Source organism: Betta splendens, chromosome 21, assembly GCF_900634795.4.
Source record: "Betta splendens chromosome 21, fBetSpl5.4, whole genome shotgun sequence".
Taxonomy (NCBI): domain Eukaryota; kingdom Metazoa; phylum Chordata; class Actinopteri; order Anabantiformes; family Osphronemidae; genus Betta; species Betta splendens.
The window spans coordinates 17,036,157-17,046,103 of NC_040899.1; the positions used below are offsets into that span (position 1 = coordinate 17,036,157).

Below are 9,947 nucleotides of genomic sequence, written 5' to 3' on the forward strand. Positions count from 1 at the left end.
TTTTCCCACCACGTTTGAGGAATCCTTCTGGTGGGATAAACTGCCGTGTTGGAGGATTTTCACGTTGGATACAGTGGAGAAAGTGTGTGTGTGTGTGTGTGTGTGTGTGTGTGTGTGTGTGTGTGTGTGCGTGTGGGTGCGTGCGTGTGGGGTCTTGTTTCCAAGTTGGAGGAATCTCCACCACGTTGGAGGAATCCTTTTGGTGGGATAAACTGCCGCGTTGGAGGATTTTTCACGTTGGACGAACCCAGGTTAGATGATTTTTTTCCCACCACGTTGGAGGAATCCTTCAGGTGGGATAAACTGCCAGGTTGGAGGATTTTTCATGTTGGATAAAGTGGAGAAGGTGTGTGTGTGTGTGCGTGCGTGTGTGCGTGCGTGTGTGTGTGCGTGCGTGCGTGTGGGGTCTTGTTGAGGGACGTGAGAGTGGTGGTGAAATAAGTCACCCCCCCCCCAGGTTAGATGTTTTTTTTTTGTTGGAGAAATCCTTCTGGTGGGATAAACTTGGAGGAGCTTGGAGGATTTTTCACGTTGGATAAAGTGGAGAACGGCTCCGAGTTCTTTCGTGGTGAGATGATTTTGGTTTGATGCCTCTGGCAGCGATGGAGATGTGGTGCCAGAGAATACGAAAAAACAAAACAAAAACAAGGTTAGGGTCGGGGATCGGACCCCCGGTCAGACCTGCCACCTTCCCACGGTCGGCGTCATATAAACCCCACAGAAGACAGAAGAGGATGGCTACTCTTCCCGTCCCTCTAAACTGAACAGAGCTCACCGACATGGACGCAGAGACCTCTAACTTCTCTAACGGACCGGAGCTCGTCGCCGTCACTCAGATCTTAGAGACCTTCTCTAAAGGCACTGGAAAAGCCAGAGACAATGACAAGTTCGCTGTCTGGCGAGACGCGCATCCTCACGTCTCGCAACGCAGACCCGTGGGAAATTGGGCGCTCCTGAACGCCACCTGGGAGGAAATGGAGGTCCTAACGGGGAAGATCTGGGCCTCGCCCGGCAAGGGGCTGGTGCATCTGTGTCGCGCGCGCGTTACACCGTGCGAGGGAATAGTTTTGCTGGCCGACTGCATCCCAAGTCCCCGGAAAGAGTCGGGGGACGGCGTTGTTCTTTGGGGTGCAATCAAGACCGTGAGGGGTCTGAAATTTTTCTCTCTGGTGGTTTACAATGGAGTCTACAAGATCCTCTTCGAGCCGGTGGCTCGCGACGACACGGTCATGGACGCCACCGCCCCATATTGGTCCGACCCTTACGGGACGGCGTTGGACCCCGTGAGGCTGATCGGCGAAGTTATCGCCGAGGACCGCGCCAGGCTTCTGAGTCCCCCCCAGGAAGACGGAGTGCGCTTTGAGGATCTGTCTGCCACGAGGTTGCTGAGTGAGGTGCGCGGCGCGATAACGACACTGGGCGACACCTGGTGGGGGCTGTACGCCTATCCGGACAAGCTGCCCGAGGTGAAGCCGAACGCGGGGATAGTCTTTTGTTATATGGGCGGCTACGACGCGGGATACCTGTTTGACATCGCTACCGACGAGTGTACTCGGAGCGTTTTGTTTTGTTCGACCCCGCGCGGTTTCCAATACGTGCTCGTGAATGGCTCTAGGAGAGTCCCGTTCAAGTCTGTCTCTGAACTCTTGGCTCACATCGCCGGCTGTATCGAGCTTCTCCCCGCCCCGCCAGCCTCTGTCGTTACGCGTGCCGATTAAGATGTCCGGACACCTTTGGATTATTTGGAATACGTGTGATGTGAATTCTAATATGAATATGAATATGAGTGCATATGAATGCATTGTGTACCCCTTTCTTTGATTACTGTTTTATATTCAATAAATATTTAGCATTTAATCAAAAGTTTTGCTTATTTGGTCTTTATTTTCTCCCTCATAATATAATATAATATATATATAATATAATATATCAATCAGTGTGTGTGTGTGTGTGTGTGTGTGTGTGTGTGTGTGTGTGTGTGTGTGTGTGTGTGTGTGCGCGCGCGTGGAGCATGGGGTCGTGTTGGACCTAGGGAGGACGTGAGGGTGGTGGTGAAAAAATTTGCAGGTGAAAGCACACACACACACACACACACACACACACACACACACACACACACACAAACACAAACACCGAGTTTCCAAGTTGGAGGACTCTTCACCGCGTTGGAGGAATCCTTCCGGTGGGATAAACTGCCACGTTGGAGGATTTTTCACGTTGGATAAAGTCTCTCTGAGGTTTTAATATGAATATGAATATGGGTGCATATGAATGCATTGTGTACTCCTTTCTTTGATTACTGTTTTATATTTAATAAATATTTAGTATTTAATCAAAAGTTTTGCTTATTTGGTCTTTATTTTCTCCCTCATAATATGATAATATTCAAATACTGTGTGTGTGTGTGTGTGTGTGTGTGTGTGTGCGTGTGTGTGTGTGCGTGTGGGGTCTTGTTTCCAAGTTGGAGGAATCTCCACCACGTTGGAGGAATCCTTCAGGTGGGATAAACTGCCAGGTTGGAGGATTTTTCACGTTGAATAAAGTGGAGAAGGTGTGTGTGTGTGCGTGTGAGTGTGTGTGTGTGAGTGTGTGTGTGTGTGTGTGTGTGTGTGTGTGTGTGTGTGTGTGTGTGTGTGTGTGTGTGTGTGTGTGTGTGTGTGTGTGTGTGCGTGTGTGCGTGTGTGTGTGCGTGTGGGGTCTTGTTTCCAAGTTGGAGGAATCTCCACCACGTTGGAGGAATCCTTCAGGTGGGATAAATTGCCAGGTTGGAGGATTTTTCACGTTGGATAAAGTGGAGAAGGTGTGTGTGTGTGTGTGTGTGTGTGTGCGTGTGTGTGTGTGTGGGGTCTTGTTGAGGGACGTGAGAGTGGTGGTGAAATAAGTCCCCCCCCCCCCCCCCCCCCCAGGTTAGATGTTTTTTTTGTTGGAGAAATCCTTCTGGTAGGATAAACTTGGAGGAGCTTGGAGGATTTTTCACGTTGGATAAAGTGGAGAACGGCTCCGAGTTCTTTCGTGGTGAGATGATTTTGGTTTGATGCCTCTGGCAGCGATGGAGATGTGGTGCCAGAGAATACGAAAAAAAAAAACAAAACAAAACAAAAACAAGGTTAGGGTCGGGGATCGGACCCCCGGTCAGACCTGCCACCTTCCCACGGTCGGCGTCATATAAACCCCACAGAAGACAGAAGAGGATGGCCACTCTTCCCGTCCCTCTAAACTGAACAGAGCTCACCGACATGGACGCAGAGACCTCTAACTTCCTTAACGGACCGGAGCTCGTCGCCTTCGCTCAGATCTTAAAGACCTTCTCTAAAGGCACTGGAAAAGCCAGAGACAATGACAAGTTCGCTGTCTGGCGAGACGCGCATCCTCACGTCTCGCAACGCAGACCCGTGGGAAATTGGGCGCTCCTGAACGCCACCTGGGAGGAAATGGAGGTCCTAACGGGGAAGATCTGGGCCTCGCCCGGCAAGGGGCTGGTGCATCTGTGTCGCGCGCGCGTTACACCGTGCGAGGGAATAGTTTTGCTGGCCGACTGCATCCCAAGTCCCCGGAAAGAGTCGGGGGACGGCGTTGTTCTTTGGGGTGCAATCAAGACCGTGAGGGGTCTGAAATTTTTCTCTCTGGTGGTTTACAATGGAGTCTACCGGATCCTCTTCGAGCCGGTGGCTCGCGACGACACGGTCATGGACGCCACCGCCCCAATTTGGTCCGACCCTTACGGGACGGCGTCGGACCCCGTGAGGCTGATCGGCAAAGTTATCGCCAAGGACCGCGCCAGGCTTCTGAGTCCCCCCCAGGAAGACGGAGTGCGCTTTGAGGATCTGTCTGCCACGAGGTTGCTGAGTGAGGTGCGCGGCGCGATAACGGCACTGGGCGACACCTGGTGGGGGCTGTACGCCTATCCGGAAAAGCTGCCCGAGGTGAAGCCGAACGCGGGGATAGTCTTTTGTTATATGGACGGCTACGACGCGGGATACCTGTTTGACATCGCTACCGACGAGTGTACTCGGAGCGTTTTGTTTTGTTCGACCCCGCGCGGTTTCCAATACGTGCTCGTGGATGGCACTGTGAGAGACCCGTTCAAGTCTGTCTCTGAACTCTTGGCTCACATCGCCGGCTGTATCGAGCTTCTCCCCGCCCCGCCAGCCTCTGTCGTTACGCGTGCCGATTAAGATGTCCGGACACCTTTGGATTATTTGGAATACGTGTGATGTGAATTCTAATATGAATATGAATATGAGTGCATATGAATGCATTGTGTACCCCTTTCTTTGATTACTGTTTTATATTCAATAAATATTTAGCATTTAATCAAAAGTTTTGCTTATTTGGTCTTTATTTTCTCCCTCATAATATAATATAATATATATATAATATAATATATCAATCAGTGTGTGTGTGTGTGTGTGTGTGTGTGTGTGTGTGTGTGTGTGTGTGTGTGTGTGTGTGTGTGTGTGTGTGTGTGTGCGTGTGTGTGTGTGTGTGCGGCTCATGGGGTCGTGTTGGACCTAGGGAGGACGTGAGGGTGGTGGTGAAATAATTTGCAGGTGAAAGCACACACACACACACACACACACACACACACACACACAAACACCGAGTTTCCAAGTTGGAGGAATCTTCACCGCGTTGAAGGAATCCCTCCGGTGGGATAACCTGCCACGTTGGAGGATTTTTCACGTTGGATAAAGTGGAGAACGGTTCCCGAGTTCTCTGGTGGTGGGATGATTTCGGTCTCTCTGAGGTTTTAATATGAATATGAATATGAGTGCATATGAATGCATTGTGTACCCCTTTCTTTGATTACTGTTTTATATTTAATAAATATTTAGTATTTAATCAAAAGTTTTGCTTATTTGGTCTTTATTTTCTCCCTCATAATATGATAATATTCAAATAATGTGTGTGTGTGTGTGTGTGTGCGAGCGTGGGGTCGCGTCAGACCCCGGGAGGACGCGGGACGGGTGGGTGGTGAAATCAATTTTTTTTTTTTTTATTTTACATGTATGGGGAGCGTGGCTGCTGAAGTTTACACAAGTTTTCCCTCGATTTCCCAGGATTTTTCCGAGTTGGAGGATCCTCCTGGTGGGAATAAATTGCCCCGGTCGGAGGACTTTTTCCACGTTGGACAAAGTGGAGGACGGTTAAGGAGGAGTTGTCTGGCGGTGAGATGACGATGAGCCGGTTGGAGGATGCCTCGCCGGTTCAGATTTTGGGTTGGGTGCCTGTTTGCGGGGGGGGGGGGGGGGGGGGGGGTGCGGCAAACCTTAAAAGTCGCAGAGAGAATACGTCGCAGTACCACTTCACCTGACGAGCTTGGAACGAGCGTTTATCCACAGTCTCGTCGAAAGGTTCCAACGCTATGGCCTCTCAAGAAGAAGGTGACCTGCAAACCGACGGCTGCGCGGTGTTCGAGCCGCGGCTCGAGCGGACCACAGACTGTCTGCGCCTTCGCGTAGAAGAAGAGGGAACCCCGTGCCCGTTGGATCATAGCGGATTCCCAGACCCGAAAGAAGGCCGAGACGAAGGTCTGGAGTGCGACTGTTTGTGTGTAAACGCCGCTGAGGGTGCCTTGAGGGACTTGTTGGACAAACACATCCTGGCCAGCGACGGACGGTGTGCTCGCGTCAAGGCTCATTACAGACACCGCCACCTGCCACCGGATCAATTGGCCTTGGACCTGGGCGAACTCAGGTTCGCCCACGGCATGGTGGCGTTTCCGGACGCCCTCTTATTTGCCAGCGGTGGCAAATGTTACCTGCTAAACGTAAAGCGATGCGTCATCTGTGCCGGCGCGGGGAGACGACACCGCGACAGATGCAAAGAAGTTTGCGAGAGATTCACGGCGTATCTGACCGACACCCAGCTGGACGACGACTACAGGCGCAAGCCTCTGCTGTACACGAAAAGGCCGAGCGAGAGGAGCGTGGTCGGCCCTCGCACTGCGGACAACCTGTTCAGGGAGCTGGGCAGCCGCGAGGGCATGTCGTATGAGCTGGACACCGTAGACACTCACGTGTGTGATGCGTGCGGCGTCAGGCTTTCCCGTTTCGTAGCGGGTGACAACATGCTGAGAGAGCATGTGTATCACGTGCACGTTGCCGGAGTGGAGGAGTGCGACTTCCTGGCGAAAAAGTTCTCTGGCAGAGAAAGCGTCCGGAAAGCAATGATAGGCAAGGAGCGTTACAGAAGGGGCTACGTGGCGTTCCCCGAGTTGATGCTGAAGGAGGCCGTGGAAGGCCATGTCGGCTTTGGCTACGATATGCCCTGCGTCGTGTGCGGCTCGCGGCGGAGCGAGAGCCACAACCAACGCTGCGGGATACTGATGCTGGCGCTGCTGCGAAAGTTGCTTCGCGTCAAGTTTTGATGAGCCGAGAATACCGTTGATGAAGATTAAAAAAAAAAAAAAAAAAAAGGGGCCGTATTCAATTTCTTTCTACGCCTGCCTCTGTTGCTTTACGCGTACCGATTAAATTATACTGTACGGAATGCGCCTTGTACTCCTTTATTTCATAACTGTTTTATATTATTAAATAAACTTTTGGCATTTAATCAAATGTTTTTGCCTGTTTGGTCTGTTTTATTTTTCGTTTAAAATGGTCAGCCCTTGCACGCAGCTGTCTGCTTGCATCATCATCATTATCATCATCATCATCATCATCATCATGTTCGTCGTCATCATCATCATGTTCATCATCAGTGGGCCTGTGGCACGGGTGGAGGTAAAGGGGAGGAAAGGAGAAGGAAAAATAAAAAACAAAAAAAATGGGGTCGCGCCGGACCCCGGCAAGACGCCTGACGGGGAGTTACATTGGGCTGGGGTAGCGCCTGACCCCGGGAGGACGCGGGACGGGGAGGTACAGGGGGCTGGGGTCGCGCCGGACCCTGGCAGGACGAGGGACGGGGAGGTTCCGTGGGCAGGGGTCGCGCCGGACCCCGGCAGGACGAGGGACGGGGAAGTTCCGTGGGCTGGGGTCACGCCGGACCCCGGCAGGACGAGGGACGGGGAGGTACAGGGGGGCTGGGGTCGCGCAGTTCATCTGAACTCGATGATCGTGCAGCCTCCTGCTGAGGGATGTTGGCCAGGAAGCAACACTGAACATAACCTGCAGGAGATAAAAAAAAAACTATTTAAAGGGCTTTGTAGTTAAAAATAGTAAAGGCCCACTGAATCGTTAATACGTTACTGCTCAACGTATGCCCTCAGACTGATGGCAGGAATTAATGTAGAAACATCAAAGGGAGGTAAACAATGATTCATAGTCATGATCGTAGATGTTCGTACTCGTACATGGCGGTTAAAAGAAGGCAGATTGCAACTAGTCGCTGTCGCTTCGTTCTGCTGTTTGCAAGACGCGCTTTCCACTGGACGGCAGCAGTTCCTTAGAAGCCCTGGTTTTGTTTTTACTGTGGAGAGAGGAAACAAACAGTGACCATGCAGAACAGAGATGGGACACGTCTGGTTTAAGGGAAAAGTATTTAACGCTACAGCTATGCAATGCTGAAAGTCTCATGCAGCTGTTCCGTAGCAGCTAATGTTTATCAAAGTGACATCCGATCACAGTTTCGGTGTGTGTGTGTGTGTGTGTGTGTGTGTGTGTGTGTGTGTGTGTGTGTGTGTGTGTGTGTTGTAGTTTAAAGATACTTACGCCTCTTTTTCAGCCAGTTCTAATGCATCATTTATCTTTTTTAACATGTTATAGCGCTCACGGCCTTTAACCTGCAGAAAAAAAAAAGGATTTAAATTGAGAGCTGCAATTCTGTGACAACACTAGATTTTTTAAATACTTTGTGTGTGTACTAACTGGCAACATAAATACTTCCTCCTCGTCTGTGCTTGAGCCAGACTTCCTTTTGCACATATCAGGATCTGTTGCTGGGGCACTTTCTAGAAAAGCAAAACGTGATCCGTAAGATAGAAGACAGCCAAGGTTCAAAGACAAACCCAGCATTAATAAACAAACACATACTTCTTTTCTTCACTTGTTTGGCCCCTGTCTGCAGTTTGGCACTATTTGCCTCCTCTGTTTTACGATCCCTGCCGGGACACGCGCAGACACGCACCTCGAAGCATCTTCGGCCCAAAAGTTGTCCGCTAAAAGACAGTAGAAAAACATTTACTAAGGGTGCAAAAGCTATCTTTGAGGTGGGATAACAGTGATGCACAACTTCAACTTCAAGTTACATTTAGAAACAAAATAAACATAAAACAGGCAAATAGATAAAGCAGGAGATCAAGTTACACCACGTCGACCCTCGGTTTCCATGTAACACTACTCTTTATCCAGCAAATACATTTCAGCTCACACCAATCCTGGTAGATGAAACCATACGTACTCTGAAGTCTCAAGGGTCAGGATGGTGAGGATGGGTCCGCGGTTCATGCCTCCCATGCAGGAGCTGTTGCACATGAAGTTGAACAGGATTGTGGTGATCTCTGAGCCCGGCTGAAACACATGCAGGATAGTAGTCGTTTAGTGCACGGGTAATTTCAGGGATGACAAACCGTGAAAGCGGAACGAGAGGCACAACAGAATGATAACATTTAATTGCTACGTTAGGGGAAAGGTCAGAAGTGAGAGGCAGTGATACCTGGGGCGGCTCATAGGGAACAGTCACACTGTGCCTTTTTTTGTTGTAATCCTCAAGATACTGAGGCCTTTGGCTGCCCTCCGCTCTGATCAAATGACTGCGATGGTCTGCAGCTGAAAAGGAAAAACCAAAAAGCCAAAGCATCTCTCTCTCTCTCTCTCTCTCTCGTTTTCTTTTAACAAACATTTTAAAACAGAAGGTATTATTTCACTGAAACGCTTTTCTTACCGTCTTCTTGTAGACAGCCATTACTCTGAGAACCGGGAGGTACAGGGGGCCGGGGTCGCGCCTGACCCCGGGAGGACGCGGGACGGGGAGGTACAGGGGGCCGGGGTCGCGCCTGACCCCGGGAGGACGCGGGACGGGGAGGTACATGGGGCTGGGGTCGCGCCGGACCCCGGCAGGATGCCTGACGAGGAGGTTCCGTGGGCCGGGGTCGCGCCGGACCCCGGGAGGACGCCTGACGGGGAGGTACAGGGAGCTGGGGTCGCGCCTGACCCCGGGAGGACGCGGGACGGGGAGGTACATGGGGCCGGGGTCGCGCCTGACCCCGGGAGGACGCCTGACGGGGAGGTACAGGGAGCTGGGGTCGCGCCTGACCCCGGGAGGACGCGGGACGGGGAGGTACATGGGGCCGGGGTCGCGCCTGACCCCGGGAGAACGCCTGACGGGGAGGTACAGGGGGCCGGGGTCGCGCCGGACCACGGCAGGATGAGGGACGGGGAGGTACATGGGGCCGGGGTCGCGCCGGACCCCGGGAGGACGCCTGACGGGGAGGTACAGGGAGCTGGGGTCGCGCCTGACCCCGGGAGGATGCGGGACGGGGAGGTACATGGGGCTGGGGTCGCGCCTGACCCCGGGAGGACACCTGACGGGGAGGTACAGGGAGCTGGGGTCGCGCCGGACCCCGGCAGGACGCCTGACGGGAAGGTTCCGTGGGCCGGGGTCGCGCCGGACCCCGGGAGGATGCGGGACGGGCCTGTGACGAAGAAGAAGGGAGCGGTGACCGAGCCGCAGCGGATCCTGCGACGCGTAGGTGCCTTGTGGCCAAAAACGTAAAAAGAATCAAAAGTTTCATAGTTTGTCTCGTGGGGTCAGACTGACCCCCTCGAAGGCTGCGTGAGGGTTAACCAAAGGAAACCTCTTGCAGTTGTAGGAGATGCCTCTCTGCCTCTGCTTGCCAGCATGTATCAGTGTTGCCAGACATACATTAATTATCGTTTTTAGAGTGAAAATAAGAAACGCGAGTTCAAAATGTTAACAAACTAGTAAAAGACTCTGGTGGTGCAGAGACTGGCCAATAGACCAAGCTACTTTTCCGGCCTGTCTGCGAGTTGGACGCACGCTACGGT

General features: G+C 52.1%; 1 protein-coding gene across 2 annotated transcripts; it reads right to left on the reverse strand.

The window, feature by feature from the left end:
* Positions 1-3,056: 3,056 nt before the first annotated feature.
* On the reverse strand, positions 3,057-9,722 carry LOC129603484 (uncharacterized). Of its 2 annotated transcripts, none has more exons than XM_055504904.1 (8): positions 8,824-9,722; positions 8,596-8,708; positions 8,341-8,450; positions 7,974-8,098; positions 7,809-7,891; positions 7,653-7,723; positions 7,295-7,410; positions 3,057-7,109 (listed from the first exon to the last, which is right to left on the reverse strand). In XM_055504904.1, exons 1-7 carry the CDS (start codon positions 9,671-9,673, stop codon positions 7,323-7,325), a joined length of 1,440 nt encoding a protein of 479 aa, XP_055360879.1. In that variant the 5' UTR covers positions 9,674-9,722; the 3' UTR covers positions 3,057-7,109; positions 7,295-7,322. The 2 variants fall into 2 exon arrangements, with proteins under 2 accessions (XP_055360879.1, XP_055360880.1); XM_055504905.1 differs by having other exon boundaries at positions 7,289-7,410.
* Between the last annotated feature and the right edge of the window lie 225 nt (positions 9,723-9,947).

What these genes read in the sequence shown, in the direction of transcription:
- LOC129603484 (XM_055504904.1), bottom strand. Translation starts at nt 9,673, where the DNA reads ATGAAACTTTTGATTCTTTTTACGTTTTTGGCCACAAGGCACCTACGC. An exon ending in TTCCCTATGAGCCGCCCCAG is followed by an intron (nt 8,451 to 8,595) that starts GTATCACTGCCT and finishes CATGTGTTTCAG; the next exon opens with CCGGGCTCAGAGATCACCAC. An exon ending in CTGACCCTTGAGACTTCAGA is followed by an intron (nt 8,099 to 8,340) that starts GTACGTATGGTT and finishes ACTGTCTTTTAG; the next exon opens with CGGACAACTTTTGGGCCGAA.